The sequence below is a fragment of the Cibotium barometz genome, chromosome 34 (assembly GCF_041138505.1).
Source record: "Cibotium barometz isolate CiBa-2024 chromosome 34, ASM4113850v1, whole genome shotgun sequence".
Taxonomy (NCBI): Eukaryota; Viridiplantae; Streptophyta; class Polypodiopsida; order Cyatheales; family Cibotiaceae; genus Cibotium; species Cibotium barometz.
Genome location: NC_141079.1, coordinates 3,866,327 through 3,887,108, shown reverse-complemented (window position 1 = coordinate 3,887,108; position 20,782 = coordinate 3,866,327). Strand labels below are relative to the sequence as shown.

The following is a 20,782-nucleotide window of genomic DNA, read 5'->3' as shown; positions in this document are numbered from 1 at the left end:
CCGTGTGGCATACATACTTTCAAGACTAATTGGGACACCTCAGATGGAGATGATGTAAAATAAGATCTTCGTATGCAAAACCACACTAGCTACCCATACTTAAATGATACTATCTATTTCTAGCCTATCCAAGTGCCCATATTACTAGAGAGTCTACTAGCTTCATATGAAAATCACACTAGCTATCCATACTTAACCGATAACGCCTATTTTTACCCTATACGAGCGCCCATATTACTAGAGAAGCTTCTTTTCAATTATGAAATTATGTATGTACAACATAGGATGACATAAGATAATTAGCCATTGTTTACAACAATATCATAGTAGTAGAAGGGGTTGGTTTCTACTTTTGTTGGTTGGTCATCAACTTGCCTTTAAAAAAAAGTTATTGGATGTTGCATAAAACACTAAGAATCCTCTAAAAGCAAAAAAAAACATTAATTTGATCAATAGCTAGGAATGGTAGGTAGATAAGATACTCAGTTTTTTTGGGGAGTTGGAAGCACGTTGTGAAGGCAACCCGGGTGATGAGCGGAGAGTGGCAGAGTGGTGGGCTGCTGACTTGCGCGAAGTGCACCATATAAGGTCCTCTTGTCAGCTCGTTCAGCAGCAGCCTTCTGAGCCGTTCTAGAGCAGCGATAGCATAACAATGGCAGCTCTGATCAAGCCCTTCCTGCTCACTCTGCTTGTAGCTTTGCTGCTTCCTGTGCTAGCGAGCGCCAAGAAGAAGCCTGTTTACAACAAGAAGCCTTACGTCCACAAGCCCCCGAAGTTCCCCCATGGCGTAGACCCTCAGTCGACGCAGTATGTGGTGATCCGCCAGTCCCCTAACCCTTATGTCAGAGTACAGGCTCGCTGCCTTGCGCATAACAACTGCTACCTCAAGACCCTCAAGTGCCCCCGCCAGTGCCCCAAGCGCGTCAACAGCAAGCACCAACAGTCCGCTTGCTTCATCGACTGCTCCCGCAAGTGCCAGACCACCTGCAAGCGTAAGTGGGGCTTCATATCGTCCTGCAAATTCTATCACTGCACATGTTTCAGCCTAATCCGTGGTGTTTAGCCCTAATCCATGGCGATTGGGTTTCATGCAGGTCGCAAGCCCAACTGCTATGGCTACTCTTCCGTGTGCTACGACCCACGCTTCGTTGGAGGAGACGGCATCATGTTCTACTTCCACGGGAAGTCTGGCGAGGACTTTTGCCTCGTGTCCGATCGAAACCTCCACGTGAACGCCCACTTCATTGGTATCCGCCCGGAGGGCCGGACACGCGACTTCACATGGGTGCAGGCCCTGGGCATCATGTTCGACAACCACAAGTTCAGCCTCGCCGCCAAGAAGGTGGCCGCATGGGACGATACTGTGGATCAGCTCGCTTTCACGTACGACGGCCAAGAGGTCGCCATTCCAACGGGCCCCTCCGCCTCCTGGAGCTCGCCCATGGACGAGGTCCGTGTGGAGCGCATTTCTGAAACCAACAGCGTGCAGGTGACTATCGATGGCGTGATGGGCGTCAACGTAGAGGTAGTGCCCATCACGAAAGAAGAGGACCGTGTTCACAGTTACAACCTCCCCGCAGACGATTGTTTCGCCCACCTCAACATCCAATTCAACTTCTTCCAGCTCTCCGCCACCGTAGATGGCGTTCTTGGGCAGACCTACCAGCCCGACTTCAAGAACCCTGTCAAAGTTGGCGTGCCCATGCCGGTGATGGGCGGAGAGACCAAATTCAAGGTCTCCTCTCTCTTTGCTACCGACTGCCTGGCCAACAAGTTCGCTCAGCCCAGCCTCGCCCTTGACGTCTCCACCATGCCAAGCGGCTTGGGCGCCAAATGCACCAGCTCCTCGGCGGCTGGAGGCATCGTATGCCGTCGCTAAACCTCCCCTGGATATAATTAACCTCCTCACAGTTTAATACATTTGCATGCCCGCCATAAAAAATATTTCACGACTCCAAAGTGGAGTTGGTCCCATTTCATGTGGAAGTTTGAACTCATTATATGTAGCCCTTGTGTGACCACACAGGATCTCCAAAATGGAGCAAGCCCCTCCATTTTCTCTCTTTTGGTGGAATTCTTTGCTAGGATTGTATTCAACATTCAAGAAATAAAGCTTGTGCATCTTTTTCGCATACTAATGGAACTTTGTTAGCATACAAATGGAACTTTATTAGACGAGCCAAGTTCTTGGTGCCATTGCAACAAGTATGTTTAATGATTAACAAGTAGAAGAAGTGAACTAGACCATCCATTGAGAATAAGTCTCAAAGGTCATTCAAGGAGTTCTTATGGATATATGTCGAATATGCACTCAATGTACACAACTCGGCCAATAGATATGTTGTGACTACCCCTTATCCACTTCTTTTAATCATTCACCGTCTTTCTCATGCAAATGCTTATATGTCCCTTATATGTCTTAGAAAAATATTTTCTCTCATTATCATCATAACATTCCTTTTAGATGTGTTACACAAAAGCCAACAAAAACATTAGCAAAGCGAGCTAGCATAGCAATTTGCCAAGTTGTGTGTCTTTGTACACACACACATAGAAACACATATACGCACACAATACTATGTATCACACATGACAATGCTATTGTAAGAAACTCTAGAAGGAGAAAATTTGTAATCCTCATTCGGAAGCCCTTTACAGCCTAAGAATAAAAGCACATCTAAAGACATAGAAATGTATAATTCATTTCCTTACCCTTTATTAGTTCATAGATTTTTCTTGAACTTTCTTAATTGCTATCATAGTAGCCATATAAGACCAATGGTTCCAGCCCCTTTTACTACACTCTCCATCATCAAAATTCATTAATTCATGCCCTAAATGAAACACACATGCAGTCTTTTAATAAAACCTATAAGCTCTTTGTCACAAGTAGCAAACACAACTAGACTTTCAGTTCAAGAGCTTATCTTAGCCTTAGTTAAATCATGTGTCATTGGGCCTTTTCTTTGAGGCACAATGCAACTCCTTGATGTGGTGCACTAGCTCATCCCCATTGCATCCTCGCTCTGTTATCACACCAAAATGCTCCTTTGCTAAGGGGGTGAATGTAGAGCTCCCTATGCCTAGATAGAGGTAAAAAGAGAATTTCATGCACAGTGGTTCTCTCTCACAAAAGGTGGGTAAGGAAGAAGCTAATGCAAGAGGGAAACCTGCAATCAATCCTTTTGAATCAAGCATCCATCTAGCATGCAAGAATCCATTTACCAATGCAAGAATCTAATAGAGTACAAGCAATCAAGAGTAGAGAAGAGAAGATATCACAAGTATTCTATTATAAGGGAATGAATGTTTATTGTTTAGTGTCAATATTGACTTTTACATAAGTGACTAGTTTTCACACTAGGCTAGCCAAACTTTAAAATGGACCTGCCCGCTATTACTAGTATTAAGCAAGGGGGATGGTCGTAGAGGGAGCTGGGTGGAGGGAGATTTTCTTGGCTACCCTCTCTCTCTACTTGAACAATCTCTCTAAAACTATTGCCACCACCATCTCTGCCCACCACCGCCCAGCCCACAGTCCACACTACCCTCTCTCTCCTTCTCTCCTCCTTCTCCCACCCTCTTCCCTCCCCCTCTCTCTCCCTCCCTTTCACTCTCCCACCATAATCTCCAACCCACCCTCCCTCTCCTCTCCCTCCCTACCCCCTAATCTCCCACCCTCCCTCTCTCTCCACCCTCTTCCCTCTCTCGCTCTCTATATCCTCATTCTCTCTCTATCTACCTCTTTGCTCACTCTCTCTATCCTTCTCTTTTCTCTCTCTCTATTCTCCCCCCCCCCTCTCTCTCTCTCTCTCTCTCTCTCTCTCTCTCTCTCTCTCTCTCTCTCTCTCTCGTATCCCTCTCTATCCTTCTCTTACCTCCTATCCTCCTTCCCTCTCTTGCTCTCTATATCCTCCTCTCCCTCTCTATCCTTCTCTTACCTCTTATCCTCCTTCCCTCTCTCGCTCTCTATATCCTCCTCCTCTCTCTCTATCCATCTCTTTGATCACTCTCTCTATCCTTCTCTTTACTCTCTTTCTGTCTCTCTCTCTCTCTATCCTTCTCTCTCTCTCTCTCTCTCTCTCTCTCTCTCTCTCTCTCTCTCTCAGTCCTTTTCTTTGCTCACTCTCTCTATCCTCCCTCCCTCTCTCCCTCTCTACCCTAATCTTTGATCTCACTCCCCCCCCCCTCTCTCTCTCTCTCTCTCTCTCTCTCTCTCTCTCTCTCTCTCTCTCTCTCTCTCTCTCTCTCTCACACACACACACACACACACTCTTTCAGTCCCTTTCTTTTCTCACTCTCTCTATCCTCCCTCTCTCTCTTCCCTTCTCTTTGCTCTCGCTCCCTCTCTCTCTTTCTCTCTCACTCACTCTTTCTGTCCTTCTCTTTGCTCACTCTCTCTATATTTCCTTCTCATTTCGCAACACAACATACTTAACTCATGTTTTACATACATATCCTCGAGCCTATAAACGCTTCACTACCTTATTCATCCACACAATATTAAAAATGTCGATTCTTTATTGATTTGTATGACATGTTGTACATAAACATCGTTGAAGAGGGGAATGATGTCTTATTGCAAAACCCCAACATGCATTGCTCTCGCCCTCTTTCCCTCTCTTTTAATATCATGACACAATTATAAACAATTGCTAAACCTAGTGACTTGAATATTCACAAATAAATATGTTTACTGCACCTACAATGAAATCTTCATCAAGACACCCTCCACTACATCCTCTTCGGGATCAATACAAACAACGTTCATGCCTAATTTTTGTGCTACCATAGCACAATATCCACATCCAACATAAAGCTCTACTATCACTTGCCCTTGCTTTACATGATGCCCAAAAGTGATATCCACGCTGAGATTCACCTGCAAAGAAAACATCTCTCTTAATTCCACCAAAAAATGTAAGGCCCCTATTTTGGAGCACAAAAATGTTAACTCCATACCTCAACATGTTGTCCCATCTAGGCGTCTCTGCTACCGCCCCAGTGCATCATGTTGCAAGGATCAATGATATAATCAGGTGAGAAAGGTTGTGTATGGTTTTGTCTGACTATGCTCGTGAAGGTAGCAGTGACGAGGGTATGTATCTGCACAAGAGTATGAGATGATTTTTTGTAGCAAAAAGTGATGCTCAATGGCAACCTCTATGGTTAGTGTTACTTGCCTCTTGTCCAAAGGCCCTTCCAACAAGTCCCCTCACATTACAGGAACTACAAGATTAAGAATAAAACTCCTAAAAGAGAGAAACTAAAAGAAACTCGGGTGTCATATGATGGACTAGAAGATGCTAAATAAATTGATCTAGCACTACCATAGGGAAAGAGCCCAAAAAGGTTTGGATCTCTATTGACTTAACCCCTGAGAAGGAGTCTGAATTAACAAAGTTACTTAAAGAGTACAAAGATGTATTTGCTTGGATCTCAAGGGAGTCCTTCCAGAAGTTTACCAGCATATGATTCAATTGGCAAGACAGTGCAAGGCCAGTTAGATAAAAGTTGTACATGTATAATGACACCTACTATAATACTATCAAGGGTTGAGCACAAATTTCACAAATTTCATATATGAGATTGAGCACAAAGATTGGGTTTCACCAATGTTCATAGAACCAAAAAAGAATGGAAAGATTTGCGTATACGTGAACTTAAAAAAGGTAAATGTAGCCAATAGTCACTACCCAATACTAAACATGTGCTTGAAAGGGTAGAAGAGAAAGAATCTTATAGCTTTTTATATGGATTTTCTCGATACAACCAAGTATCTATAGATTCAAAAGACCATCATAAGACTATCTTTGCTATAGATGATGGTTATTGAGCGAGAACACCAACTTTACGTGTTTACCATATTATTATTTCTAGTTGCATACTTGTTACATTTTGGCTTTACATGGCTAGGCCCATTCGTACATAAGTTTGAGCAAAACATTTATTTACACTTTTAAATATTGGACTATGGTTTAGTTTTGTGTACAAGCCCAATTTTGAAAGTAAAAACTATTTATGGCTGCAAGGGATAATAATGATGAATACAACTTTAAAATACCCACATGAGAAAGCGGAGCCACTCATGTTGGTAGGGGGGAGATTGAACCCAATGCTTGTGTGTGCTTTTGTGTCTTCTATTTACTTATGTTACGTTCATGTTGATGCTTATCTTGATTAATTTGATTATCTTGTTCATAGGTTATTGATTCGATCCTTCTCTTGGAAAAGAGAGTGGTAATTGCAAAATCTCCATGTTCAAAGATCCTTGACAACACATAAAGGGTCATAACTTTAAAATGGGATTAGATATGATAAATCATTTCTTGGAAGGTGATAAGTATGATAAAGTGACGATTTAGGACTAGAAATAGACCATAGTTTGTAACATCTTTAGTTTTGAAATTTTATTATTTATAGTCAAGATTCATGTGATGAGTTACACATACGGTTTTTGTGTTAAATTTGTTCCATATCATAAGTGTTTAAGGTTTATCCTAGGGCTAATTATTGATAAGGCTTGTTTTTATGTTGAATTTGTTCCAAATGGAAAGAGACATTATTGACCCATATTATAAGTGCTATGGAGTATGTTCAAGGTTTAACATAGGGTTGGTTATTGATAAGGCTTGTTTGTGAGGAACCCCACCCCCTATATACAATAAAATACATCTTCCCAAATTATGTTAATGACATCTACACATATTGGGTAGAGAGCCCCACCTAGAGGCATCATACACAATGGCCTAATGTCCGGCTTGCTAACAACATATATCTTGCATCTGCCAAAAAATCCTTACACCAAGAAAGGCATCTGATTCCTCTTATGTATATGTCCCTTCATGCCTCTCACAAGTAATAGACATTTGGCTACGTGTATCATGCATAGCACATACCATTGTCTTACTCCTCGATCATGAAGCAAACAACCTCTACACCCTTGGACTACTCCACCATTGTTTCCTAGATTCTAATTTCTCGGTTCACCTATTTTTCTACTCTTTTCAAATATATTTTTAGTTTTATCCGTTTATTCTGGTCCACCATGCCACACTTGCTTTCCAATGGTGTATATAATTTCTACTCCGACCAAATATATAAGCACAGCCTAGACCCCATCCAATTCCTTGGGTCTAGCCTGCTACCCTACCACCACTGGTCCTATGGAACTGGCGTGAACTCACACATCCATAATTGATATTCATGGTTCATTACTCACATACACAACCAAAGCAATGAAAAATAGTTCACGCACATTCCACGGCATACAAGTTCTTTAAAACCTGACATTGAACTTAAAGATTTTATACACCAAAAGTATTGAAAAACATACATTCTAAAAATCATACTAAAAACTCTGTAATATCATCCAACTAGCAATTAAAACAATGTCACACGTATCCAAAAATATCTCCTCACACCACGCCTCGCACTCCAACATGTGTTGTCATCTAGCAAGGAGCCCATAAGTCTCACATCCTAGATGGGCAGAAGACGCTTCTGATGGCCATACCCTTCCCAAGGTAGATATGCACTAGGAAGATATGCACCACTGAACCCGGGCACTCCAACTTGTGCTACTGTACGCCGTGAGGAGCCCATAAGTCTCGCATCCTAGATTGACAGGAGCCACTTCTGATGGTCATACCCTTCCTAGGCATGAACACTCTAGGTTACATTGGCACCAAAGTCATATAACCCGACATATATGTCCAACCCATACCTGCCTCGCCCAGTACACTTCGGCGGAGCTACCTTTGTCTTCACACCAAGCATGTCAAGTCCACACTAGACCTACCAAGATGGGTTAAAGTCTCAGAGGACCGTCTTTCACGACAAGACTCACCACTCAAATGGCATCCACCCAATATCACATTAGCTTATGTGGTACCTTCACAAGCTTCACAGCAAATAGTATTTTAACAAACAGTATCCAAACAAGTATTAAACATAATCAAGCAACCCCATGCATCTTCACGAAATGGGGAAAACCATCGCAAGCTCCAATGAGATAGTCTCGGTCCTCCATCAAATCTCCAAATGTGTTTCCTGATCCAATAATATCAGTCCAAGCCTTCACGGTCCTTTGAACAAATAGTCAGGTTTTTGAATCAGTTCATATCTACTAGGATCTTTTTCTTTCTACCTTTCAATTATCTTCTATAAGTCTCTCTAAGTATAGTATCAGGTATTGTGAATCCTTTATTATGGTGCTAGGACTAAGCACTCTGTTCTATTAAAAGGGCAATAATGCTTAACTTTTATCAGAAGGTTCTTATGCAAAATTCTGGTCTATACTAAGGATGATAAATTTCTCAATTTAGGATAAAAATAAGATATACCTACTATTTACTTGGATAATTCTACTATTTCTTTGCTTTTTGGTGTCGTAGTTTAAAAGTGTATTTTAAGTATTCTAATTTGATTTTTTTAGCTTTAAGAGTTAATCCCTAGTCATTAACCTTTTCCTTTTTCCCAAGGGGTTTCTCTCACTAAAGGTGTTTCCTATTTTTAAAGATAATCTTTATCTTTATCTATACTCATTATAGATAGACTTTCTCTCTCTTGACTCACATAAAGTCGATTTGCATTAAGGTCTTAACCAATTTTTTTCCTATCACACCTCTACCTAAAAAGAAGTGCACTCTCTCTAGATAACAGACTTCTTTATGGTCACAATACTGTAATTCTTTTATCAAGGTTATTTATACATACATTGGGCGAAACATCATAAAATTCTAAAAAGTAATCATCATTTTTTCCTAACACTACAAGGATTTCCTATGGATATAAGATATGTGCAGTGTTCCTATGCAGAGGAGTGCACTAGGGTTTATGCAACTTAAGCACATTTAAACCTTCTCTACTAGGTTTAGCTTTTTCTCTTTTTCTCACTAATTCTTGCTTGATTTAGGGCTAATTTCATGACTCCTTTATCCTAAAATTTACACATCCCAATCTAGGAAAAAGGCCAAAAGTTCTATATGTGAACAAAAATAAAGACTATTTTATGTACACATTTTTAGGATGTATAATAAATTAAATAATCTAACCTCTACATATTCTTCTAAATCCTAATCCTTAAATTTTTTAAAAAATTTGAAATCTAGGACTAAAATTACTTTTAAGGTCATTCACAGGCTTCTCTTGAAGTCATCAAGGAGAGTTGCCAAAACCATATTGCATACTTACCCTATGATTCACTATAATAATTTATTATAGGGTATAAACATTATTTTATGAGGTCATCCCCCATGGTTTAATCAATCCCCTATCCTAAGGTTGACTGTGCATAATCATAAAGGAGTTAATTCATTTATTTAATAAACTTTAGGACATAAAGTACATATCTAATGGATTTAAATGAAACCTTTATTTCTTATTTAATTTAACAGAGAATTTGAAATAATGAAAAAATGAAAAGACAAGGACTTCAAGGCTCAAAAAGGACTATGTACTTACACAAATTCAAAAATTTGAATATAAGCCTTGATAACCTAGTTGAAAATAGACCAAGGTTTGATGTGTGTATGCTAGAGGATGAAAAAAATAGCCTCCAAGCTCAAAGCAAAACTCCTCATGCAATTAGAAAGATTCAGGAACACGAGATAGAGAATTGATGCCGTTATTTCGGCTAATGCATACATGGCCATTAAGAAAAATTTGAAAATTTTCTTCTACCCACCACAACTCAAGAGGGGTGTATTGCATTATGTGAATCAATGCTTGACATGCTAGAAGGTTAAAGCTAAGAGGGGTAAAATGCTAGGGAAATCACATCCTCTAGACATTCCTTAGATGAAATGGGAGTACATAAGTATAGATTCTGTCAAACTGGATTGTCTCCAATTCATGTAGGATATGATTCTATCTTGGTTCTAGTAGTAGACACCTTGCTCATTTAGCTCCAGTAAAGAAAACCTACACTCCTCCCCTTGATCTTGCTAAGATTTTCTTGAAATAAATATTCAAATTACATGGCTTACCCAAAAGGTAGTGCACACTCGCTGGTCCTAATATCAAAATTCTTACATTCGTGCCGCGTGTGTCTCGTTTCAAATGAATTCCGTATTATGGGTGTGGCAAACGCCGTTAGGCAGGCAACAAGCCGCGTAGCCCCGCCAGTATCTTCCGGCCATAATCTACGTAAAAGAGGTTAGCTTGCGCTCACGGGGTCGCAGCTCTGTCCCGGCCATTGTAGCACGTGTCGCCTGTCTGCTGGTGGCGCTTTTGGATTTCTATCTAATGTGCCAATCTATATATGAATGGAGACGATCGGACTTGAACCGATAACTTCCTTTTGAAACCGCTACATATCTAAAGAGGTACCTGACCATACCTCACTGTGTATAATGAAGTCTAATTTTACACTAGAGAGGTAGCTTCATTGTCAGCAACATCTTTTTTTAAAGATCAATTCTCAACTTACCAATAAAAGAACCCATATCTCCCAAAATTCTCAGAGTGCACTCTTACTTTATGGAGAATGGAGCACCCACAAATCAAGAACCTCAATAGTAAATCCTACCAATTAAAAGCATTAGGAATAATACGAGAAATGCGGTGAGCGTGGATCGAACACGCGACCTTCAGATCTTCAGTCTGACGCTCTCCCAACTGAGCTATCCCCGCTTTCGATACCTAACGCTCTTACTATACTGTACATAATAAGTGAAATTTAAACAAGCTAAAAAAAGAAGAAGAGACAAACCACCACCACCACTGCAGATAAGGCGATGAAACTGTCGCGGCTATAGGTGAATGGTGAAATGACACTCACTCACCCACAGGCAGATGGTCAGAGTAGGGGCATGTGGCGCAACACGTGACTTGTTCGGCATCACCCGGGAAGGCATGGAATCCACTTAAAGCGAGCCTGTGACAAAGCCCCATGCATGAGCAAGGACACTGTCACACAGGTTTAAGCATAAGGATGTCTGTTACCGTGAGTCATAAGGTGAAGGCTAGAGAGTGCAATCAATGTAACTTCATCTAGAAACAAAAGGAGCATGGTCTAATGGCGGAGGGTCTCATCTACTATAAAACTGCATAATGAAAAACTAAAATTTTATGAAATCTTGTGGATTTATATGCAAGTCCCCTAAGAGGTTCTACCCTTATATCAAACTCATCAACCAAATGTTTATGTGGATAGACCTTTATAAATCCTAAGGTGGGTGATCTCTGAGAGTTTAGATGGATGAAGGGTGAACTCTTCCCAAGTGCTTAGACGTCCATAAACACTAGGGTGAGCTGCTCTTGGTTGGGGTGGGAAAGGATAAAGTGTACCGCTTTCTTTCCAATAAAGCATGTTCCCTAATTTCACTACTTGAAGACCCTATCACGGATACATCATGCATCTAATTGAGATGTTTATTACTATGTATTTATCTGTAAGGATAACTTCCTTTCCTGTTTGCCATTTGACTTGGCTCTTAGAGCCAAATCCTGCAACGCAATTGCAATTAGAAGCCAACTCTACCTGGAATAGCATTAAAAGTTGGTGGATTAGACCTAGGGAGCAATACTATGGAATTTGTGAACCTAGGACTTGACTGTCCTCACCAGGACATCTTGCATCCACCCCATGGGCTTGCTCTTTCTTAATTCGCTAGCTTCAAGACGGTGAGTCCTCTCAAGTGGACGGTTAACCCCATTCTTGCTACAAGGCTTCAATAACTACATTGACTCTTAAGTCTCTATCAAGTAGGGCTAAGATGCTTGGGAATTACTTGTACTGCACTAGAAATATCACATTCAAAGAACCTTCTCCCATGCTTTTGACTGCCTGAAGGACACAGAGTTCTAGCTCTCGAGAGCAAGTTATCACTTACGCCTAAGGGAACTTGTCTATCCACCCATTGATTAAGAAGTCTCCAAAGTTCTATGCTATATTCCTAAGCAAAACTCAAGGGAATATTCATAGGAGAACTAATTAGAGAGAAAAATGCCACCATGCTTTTGTCCTCCTCCTCAAGTCCTCATGCTGGGTAAGTTTTTGCAAGGAATAATAATTCTATAGTTTCTCAAACACAAAGGCTATGTCAACCAATACCTTAAATTTTTCACCCACCTTGGTTGGGACCCTATAATAGAGGGTCAAACCCTTTACTCCTTAAGGATGGTATAACAAGTCTCCATAAATTTATTGATGTGCATGACACACAGCCAGTTGTCATTCACCATGAATGGTAGAGCCTCTGTCCGCCTTTCAATGTTCTCCTTTCTCCTTGATGGGATACAAATCAAAGCTCTTCATGTTTAGGGGTTTGACCCACATTTTTGGCATCTCCCCTAGTCATTGAAGATTAGAAATCTCTCAAGTGTCCAGTTTCCTGGTTTTAAAAGGACTGTCGTACCACATCATAAAGGTTTGTTGATAACATGTAGAGTTATGATCGACTAGTAAAACAAGCCTTACAACCAATGCAAACGGCCTTGGGACCTTTTTTGGCAAGCTTTTGGTGATGTATGATGACCTCCTAAGATTGAAGAGACATCACTTATTAGTTCTTCCAGAGCAGCCTCTTCCCCAAGTAGATGAAGAGACTTGCTATGTGTTCATCAAAATAACTCAATAAAAGATGAAACTTGCTCCTTGGCCCCATCTAATGGTCCGTGAAGAGACATCACTTATCAGTTCTTCCAGAGCAGCCTCTTTCCCAAGTAGATGAAGAGACTTGCTATGTGTTCATCAAAATAACTCAATAAAAGATGAAACTTGCTCCTTGGCCCCATCTAATGGTCCGTGAAGTTTAAGAGATTATGGTTATGGATCATTCTTGAGAACAAACCCTTTTTTTTCTTCCGAGTACGTTGGACTGAACAAAAATACCTTCAACTCAGCAATATACAAAAGATCTGCCCTTGCATGTGACATGTCAATCAAGCCATGTACCTCTAACATGGAGACCACTCAGAGACAATAAACCAAGTTGTGCATCAAATGCTTGCAAACAAACTTAGACAAAAGAGAGAAAGCATGGAAGAGCAAACCAATGGAGTTGTTGACAAGATGAAAACTTGAATCTCATACCATATTTTTCTTAAATAACTAAGGCATTGTGACGGGGCCTGGGTCTTCATGTGAGAAACAGGACTGGTGAGAGGGCGAAGGCTCTCTTCATGGAAATGTTAAGAAATAATCGAAGGTTTGGAATGCCAATTTTGCACTACAAATTAAGAGGTTACAAAAGGCATGCAACATTCTTTGACTGAAGTATGGCTCCCCTGCTTCCATGCAGGGGGAAGATGCAATATTTAAAAACCTTCCCAGACTTCTGCTATGGTCAGTGTGATAAGAGACTTTACACCCATTATTTTAAGCATTTTAGGCCATCTCAGGTTGGTCCACAACGTTACCGAGGCCGGAGAATCCTCTGCATCAAGAAAAGTATGCCCAAATCAGGCTATTAGCAACATTATTAATGCATTAACCCTCTAACAGGAGATATAAGGATTCATTTTAAGAGTCAAGAAGGTATCATCTCTGCTTACTCGGGGAAGGCGATCAGATGCAGCTGCTTGGCTTTCCACTTCAGTTGCAGTTTGCTTGACCAAATCCTCATTGTCATGCTTGTAGAAGCATTGCAAGGCCCTCACTATGAAAGGGCGCACTATGTTAACCTCCATTGCTGCAAGATTTTTTAGCTGAGCCACCCAGTGTTAGCAACCATGCAGTAGGTCTAGCTATTCAAGAGCAATCCTGCAATTTATACTCTTATCACAATACCTTAACAGCATGTGTTTTGCCTGAAAGTGTCTCCAGTCCACTCTCCACTTTATGAAACCTAACATCCCGGATATCCTCGAGCAGAGACCGCACCTGCAAGACATCAGGGCTTCAACCTTAATTGTTACAATATTAAATAAGACTTTTTACACAAAAACAGACTGCCAGTGGGGTCGACTCAGCCCAAGTGCTAAGCTATGTTTGCAACCCCTTTGAAAACTGCATCAAATCAAATACGTGGCACAATCCACAAGTAACAACTTACAAGATATGGATCTGAAATGTCTTCCCGGGCACTGTTAAGATGGAAGTTGAGTAAGCACAAATCCATGGGAAATTCAAGAAAACATAACACACAAACAAAGGTACTAACAGGGTTAAATCTTTGTGGCAGCAACTCGATGTAAGAATACACACTGGTCAAATAGTAGCCTGGAGATTTCCACATAGTGGAAAGGAAGGGGTTGAAACTCCCTCGGTGCCTCCCGTTCATCTTCCAAGACTTGAGTGAGCTTCTCTAGTGAGCAGAAAGAAAGGGGTAAGAGCAAGGCATGAGATACAACAAGGACAATTTAAGCATAAGAGAGTGCACAAGCTGAATGACTGTCTACAAATTCCATCTCGTTAGGCAAAGCCTCTCCACCTTTGCATTGCACAGTTGGCAAGTTGTACAAACGGGCACTCACTAGCACACAAACCCTTACATGATTTAAGTGTATACAAAGGTAATGATAACGCTACTTGATCTCAAGAATGGCCAAACACATCCTAAGCTTTACTCAGATTTATTTAATCGTGACTCTTAGAACCTTGCCACAAGCTTAACACACCTATTCATCAATGCTCTCTGTCAGGGTTTCCCACTCCTGAGAACATCATCCCTAGAAAGCAAGCAAATACTAAAATCAACACACTGATGCAGTTGGCCATTTTGTGCCCAAGGTTACAATGGGCAAAAAAATGTGAACGGAATGTGCATTCCTGCTTCTCACTGGCTGTCCTAAACACCTTTCAGGCTCCCACTGCCCATGCTCGGTGCCATGACTCTAAATGGCCACATTTTTAAATTTTAATCCTAGATGCTCACGCTTTGAAGGGTTAAAGGTCTGGAAAGGGGGGGGAATAAGAAAGGTCAAAAGAGATGAAGCAAACAGGGCACTTGTTTCCAGAAAAGATTAGTCCATACACCAGCTACGCTTTCATACAAGATTCATGTACATTGAAGAATCTCAGTCACTATCCTCTTTCAATGCCATGTAAAACTTCTTTCTTTAATTTTTGTTTACAGGACAGCCCAAAGAAGAAGCGCTGATGTGGAAGACACTTCAGAGAAGAAAAAAGCAGCCACCTGTTGAAAAACACAGCAGCACTTCTTGCTCCAAAAAAACGCAGATGAGGGAGGGAAGGGGTTGCCACCCAAGAGGTGGAGAGCCAGGACCTAGACACCTGATACCATGTGAAAGTATGCACAGGCGGAGGCGATCAACAATATATACAAAGTAGAGAGAGTCGGAGAAAGGGAGAGATTAGGTACTAGGCAATGATCAAGTTCTATTATCATAGAATGAGATTACAAGGGGTAGAGTACAGCCAGCAGATGGACTTCAGAACATATGCACTGGGAATAGATTGATTACAAGTTGGAGAGAGGCCTTTAATACAGGAAGTCCAAGAGCTGGCCGACAGCAACCCACAACCTGCATAAATGTGAGAAAAACAAGTGTGTGCCGGTAAAAGATCCAGATACCAAATACTAAGATGCAAAATTCTATCAGAAGCATGGTTCCAATCGAAGACTCAGACAGTTCTACACCAAGTTCAGAGACTAAAGCACTCACGAAACCATTTGGCTCGACAAGGAATTCTTCCAAGATTATCCACAAATAGTGGTGGACTACTTGGAGACCGCACAACTACTGCCAAGCTAAGCAAAAGGGAATGTCACATGAACCCATGCACTGAGGTGCCATGTGACACCCTGGCTCATCATCAATGGCATACTTTTACAAAATTATTACTTTTTAAAGGATTATTTGTCATGAGGCAAGACCCCATTGTGAGCCCTAGTTCAGGGAGACATCACGCACGAGCTACGTAGGTCTTTCCAAGATTTAGGTGTCAGAGTCTCACTTAACCCACTTGGAGAACACTCAGCGCACATAGGTTATCTTGACCACCAAGAGGGGCATACAAGGGTCCTATACCCAGTCGGCAGCCCTACAAAGGCTTAACAGCCAGTCGGCCAGAATTAGTGCGGTCGGCGACCAGCAGCAGCAACCAAGACAGCACGACTCACACGTGTGAAGCGATAATAGCATTTAGCCTAATTTGAAGCAATTGAGAGAGCATTATGAAGAGGCCGACAGCAGTCTAGCAAATCGTCATATATGAGAAGCCTCTCAGCCCATTGTCTAAATCATCCCATTCTTTCATAGATTCAACAACAAACCAATGCAGAAGTATGTGTGCTTGAGTCTTAGGGCTTGTGCATACATCATCTCAGCCAAACACTTCATTGTGCTACAATCCAAGGCAGTCTGAAGCTCTCTTCAGCGTTCAGCGTTCATTCTTGCATCTCCCTTGGCATATCTATGAGTGCATAAGGCTCTCCGAAGTGGCTTCACAGTTCATTGTGCTACAATCCAAGGCAGTCTGCAGCCTTCATTCTTGCATCTCCCTTGGCAGATCTGGGAGTGCATAAGGCTCTCTGAAGTGGCTTCACAGTTGTCTTCAATCTGTTTGATGGTTCAGCCGACCCTACATCGTCCTTGCATTTGGCATTCCTCGGTCAAGCATCTTCAATCAGTAAGTTTTCTTCATTGTAAAGAAGTTCTCCAAAGCAAGAAAGCAAATACTCCTGCTTGCAAGAGGGGACCCTTATGTGGGTAGATTGGGACCCAATCTCGTGCCGTCTCCATTCTCTCTCTCTTCAGCTCTATCTCCCATGAACAAAGATTAAAGTGGATTGCTTCATGCTCACTAACATAAAGGTATAAAGAAGGTCTTGCTGTGCGTTACACGATCATACCGGTTGCATGTTACAACCCAAGCTCTATATAAGTAAGGAATAGGTTCATCGCCAAGTGTCAAACCAACCTTGTGTAGGTCTAGATCTAGGTTATCCCTTGAGGTGGGCCTTGGGCTTCCGAGTTCACAAAGCTAGGGGACTACCTCAAGGGCAAGCCTAGATCTAGACATACGTAGTATGGGACGAGTATGGTGATAATCTGACTACAAGTTGGTCTAGAGATCTCAAGGCATCATGCTATGGTGGTGTGCATCTCTCTCTCCCAGGCTCAGGGGTGCTTCCAAGTAGCAAGCTTACAGTTGGGAGATGAGTCCACCTACTGCTTTCCTTGTGTGATCAGTAATGTGTGCGGGCGTTCCAGATATATGACAATCACGGGAAGACATCATTGTATGTCACAACCTCTAGACTGTTTGCATAGCAGTGCATGATACCTCAGCAGCCTTGCATTCGCCCCATTGACTGGATTAAGTTGAGCCCCTTACTCTGACTGCACAAGACTTAGCCCTGTGCTTACAACTCACTTACATACACGTACTAGCCATGTTGAGAAAATAGAGTGACTTGCTGATACCATGGGTAGAAGCTTTCAGCATTCCATATTCAATAATCAAGAATGAAAGGATCTCATTAGTGTTTTGTCCCTAAAAACATGCTTAACCTGCTCTATCCTCTCCTATCTTGATGGAGAGGACACACACCTGCAGCTGCACCCATACTCATCCTGAAGCCAACACACAAGACCCAACTTCAAGTTTCCTTTTAAATGAATGATCCACCAAAATGGCATGTGGTATGTGTCTCCTTATCTTTCATAAACAAGAATCCCTTCTAAGTAGATGCAGGACCAGGAAGTGCATGCAGCAGGCCGATCCAGCGTCAATAAAGCAGAAAATCTGGACTGAATATCAACATAGAATACTAAGGAGATGGTAGATTCTGCAAATAGAGAATACCTGCACTCATCCAATCCGGTGGCTGGATTCTGCACTTGCTGCGTTTCTTCAGAGCAATGGCTAGCCATAGTGGTACTTTTACAGGTATCTGGGGTCGAAATGGCCCATAATCGCCCTGGAAAACAAATGCAAATTCAAACAAACAATACTGTTTTGTTAAATGATAAGAAGTATTTTGAAAACAACTACAAATGCCAGGTTAAACTTAAGATCAGCTCTACTTTCCACCAACCTACCCGTTGTGGACATGTAAACCATCACCCACACTGTCCCCGAACAGGATTGGCTTTAAAATATCACCAACAGCAAGGGACTTGCAAAGACTTTCAGGGAGTACTAGCAGAATCTCTCAAATCTTGACATGGAGGATGCAGAATGCGTCCTCCTTCTCACTGCCAAGGATGCATCTTTAAATTCTCCTAGGCATGAGAGCAGGACCCCGTGGACAAGGACATGGCAAGTGACCAATTCACTTGCCAGTCCGCCGGCATACGCATGCCCATACATTCATTCGTTAGGGCATTGTCACTGCCAAGGGTATTCTCTTGGGGATAACGGCAGGGGTAAGCACCCACCCATGGGCAAGGCCTTGATTACCTCCATGGTAAATGGACTCTCTCTCAATCATGGCATACTCGTGGCTATCAGACACATCAACAGAGCAGCTACACCATCAATAGCTGAAGCTTCTTGTGGCGGTTCCCATTCTAAGAAATATAAGGCATCAGCATAACAGCAAACTCATATAACTCAGACTTGATGGTCTAAAAACTGTTAATTTTCGCTACTCAATATGAAGAGCTAATCAAAGAGGCTAAAACACGAAATTAACGAGCCAATCAAACAGGCTAATTACCAGATTAACGGGCTAATTAAAGAGTTTAGCGACATAGATGAGTTTCGCTTACACAGATCATGTGCAAGGTGTCCATTCTGACGTTCGGGATGATGTCGATGAGTCCATCTTCCGCCATGAATTCAACCTGCATTTTAAATGCGTTAGGGTTAGGGCTTTCAATTGCGTGTAGGACTACGGCTAAGATGGAAAAAAGAAGAGGGACGTACCTCGGCTGCAGAAAAGAGAGAGAGCTGAGGGTTCGACTGTCCAGCCATTGTGTGTGTGTGTGTGTTGTGTGATGAATTGGCGGCAAAGTAGCAAGGTAGAGCTTGAAGGGGTTTCAAACGTGCCCGCCCACCACCGGCATCAACTCTAAAGCCCGAGGATAAGGTCAATTTTACTGAGATTAAGAACATATTCGTACCATTTGCACGAAGCGGTGAGGTGATAAGTGGAGCCTAGTGGCACATATCTACAATATCAAACAATATAAGAGCATGAGTCCATGAGAGATTATGTCTCACCTCTCAAACATTTAAACTCTCGTAAGCTTGTCAATCACATCGATGTATTCCCAAGTTGGGGTACGAAGTACATTGATCTGGACTTAACAAAGCAATTATGATAAGGGTTGTGGCTATTATTGTGATAATTCATAATTAAAGTTATCAAGCACAATAAGTTTAGACAATGAGGCATCATCAGACGGGAAACACCTTCGAACATGTTGCGAAGGGAAATGCCTCGAAACATGTTACAAAGTAACATGTCGACTATAGATGCCCAAACATAAAACATGTTGTTACGAAGTAAACTGATAGATACCCAGTTGCTAAGATACGTCGAAACGTGCATGAATAGTTTTTTGGCAATTGGGGTGGGGAATTAGAGAAAGTCGTTATCCATGGTAAGACACAAGAAAAACCTCAGTCTCAAGAGAAGATTGAGCCACGACTTTCTAGATCAAAAAGGTGTGGGGAAAATAGAGCCTTAGAAGAGGATCTTGGCCTAAACAAAGGTAAAGAGGATGATGGGATGGACCCAAGACTAGTCTCTGAACACTACAAGTTATATACAAAGCAAAACACTCTAAAGGATGATGGAATGGACCCAAGACTAGTCTCTGAACACTACAAATTATATACAAAACAAAACACTCTAAAGAAGGTTAAGAAGGGGTTTCATATGATGGACCTATAGAGGTCAAGGAAGTAAATTTATGGAGCTTGGAGAGGAGTTGTCCAAATCAGTATTCGTTAATAAGGATCATGGTATAGAGATCAATAGTTGCATTTATGGAAGTAAGTCGAAAAACTACTACGGACCCTTGACCTAAGACATGCTTGCTCAAATCCATAGAAGAAGGAAATAGAAAAAAATAAGAGAAAAAAGTGAGGAGATAATCCCAAGATGAGGTTAAAGTCTTATACTAAGGCTAAAATGGGCTTTTAGGAAAAGACTCTAGTAGCAAATATGGCTACACTAGTCTCTCTAGCCACCCTAGCTGCCCACTATCTGTCAGTTTGGCCCTTCACTTTCGACAAAAATGCCAACTGTCCACATCACTGTACTGGTCACTCTATAGTTCATTTTGGTCTTTTGGCCTAGTCCACTACTTGCATTGTCACTTTAGACCATTCCAGCCCATTGCATTGACACCTTAGGCCACCAGAGCACCAGGCGCACCACTTGCACTACTTAATGAGCACCACGCCCCTCAGTAGTTATGGTAGGGCCACTTGATGTTCACCTTTGGACTAGCCCAAAGGCCAAGCGGCATTGTACAAAGGGATATCGTGATTGTGTGATGGGGATCATTCTGGGCTAATGCTACTACAACTTGGGTCTCATCTATTGCACATTGTGTGATGTGTATTGTGCACTTTGTGTTCTTGTGTTCTCACCATTCTTACTCTTCTTGCTCATTTGCGTGTTCTTTCTCATCCGTGTATTCTGTGTACTAGTGCACTATGTGTGCACCGCATGAGCTATGCATGTGCCGCATAGCTCATGTCTCCCTAGCTTGTGATAACTCCTGAGGGCATACTGCCCTAGAGGGAACCTTGTGTTGCATTGTGGTGTACAGCGTCCTAGTCCAGCATGTCGAGCAAAGAAGTGTGCTACACGTATGCTAAAAATTTGGCGATCATGCTAGGGAACTTCTGTGTGTCAGGAGTTCTTGTGATAGTATATTGTGTACATGCCGAACACATTCTTGTGCTAGT

The 20,782-nt window shown here is 41.9% G+C and overlaps 2 protein-coding genes and 1 non-coding gene across 3 annotated transcripts; 1 reads left to right on the top strand and 2 right to left on the bottom strand.

Moving 5' to 3' along the window:
- Positions 1 to 625: 625 nt before the first annotated feature.
- LOC147618624 (uncharacterized) lies at positions 626 to 2,132 on the top strand. Its single transcript, XM_086774444.1, has 2 exons — positions 626 to 992; positions 1,095 to 2,132. The coding sequence occupies exons 1-2, from the start codon at positions 653 to 655 to the stop codon at positions 1,877 to 1,879; spliced, it is 1,125 nt and encodes a 374-aa protein (XP_086630570.1). The 5' UTR covers positions 626 to 652; the 3' UTR covers positions 1,880 to 2,132.
- Positions 2,133 to 10,562: 8,430 nt separating this feature from the next.
- On the bottom strand, positions 10,563 to 10,635 carry TRNAF-GAA (transfer RNA phenylalanine (anticodon GAA)). Its single transcript has one exon. It is a non-coding gene; the product is annotated as a tRNA-Phe (tRNA).
- A 2,372-nt stretch (positions 10,636 to 13,007) lies between these two features.
- Positions 13,008 to 18,907, bottom strand: PSF2. Its single transcript, XM_086773653.1, has 8 exons — positions 18,785 to 18,907; positions 18,628 to 18,702; positions 17,720 to 17,834; positions 14,153 to 14,252; positions 14,001 to 14,031; positions 13,736 to 13,828; positions 13,501 to 13,653; positions 13,008 to 13,382 (listed from the first exon to the last, which is right to left on the bottom strand). The coding sequence occupies exons 1-8, from the start codon at positions 18,830 to 18,832 to the stop codon at positions 13,362 to 13,364; spliced, it is 636 nt and encodes a 211-aa protein (XP_086629779.1). The 5' UTR covers positions 18,833 to 18,907; the 3' UTR covers positions 13,008 to 13,361.
- Positions 18,908 to 20,782: the final 1,875 nt, after the last annotated feature.

Coding starts and splice junctions, on each gene's coding strand:
- LOC147618624 (XM_086774444.1), top strand. CDS start 653: ATGGCAGCTCTGATCAAGCCCTTCCTGCTCACTCTGCTTGTAGCTTTG. Junction 993..1,094: donor GTGCCAGACCACCTGCAAGC/GTAAGTGGGGCT, acceptor GGTTTCATGCAG/GTCGCAAGCCCAACTGCTAT.
- PSF2 (XM_086773653.1), bottom strand. CDS start 18,832: ATGGCTGGACAGTCGAACCCTCAGCTCTCTCTCTTTTCTGCAGCCGAG. Junction 14,253..17,719: donor ACCGGATTGGATGAGTGCAG/GTATTCTCTATT, acceptor TCTGCTCACTAG/AGAAGCTCACTCAAGTCTTG. Junction 13,829..14,000: donor ACATTTCAGATCCATATCTT/GTAAGTTGTTAC, acceptor GATGTCTTGCAG/GTGCGGTCTCTGCTCGAGGA.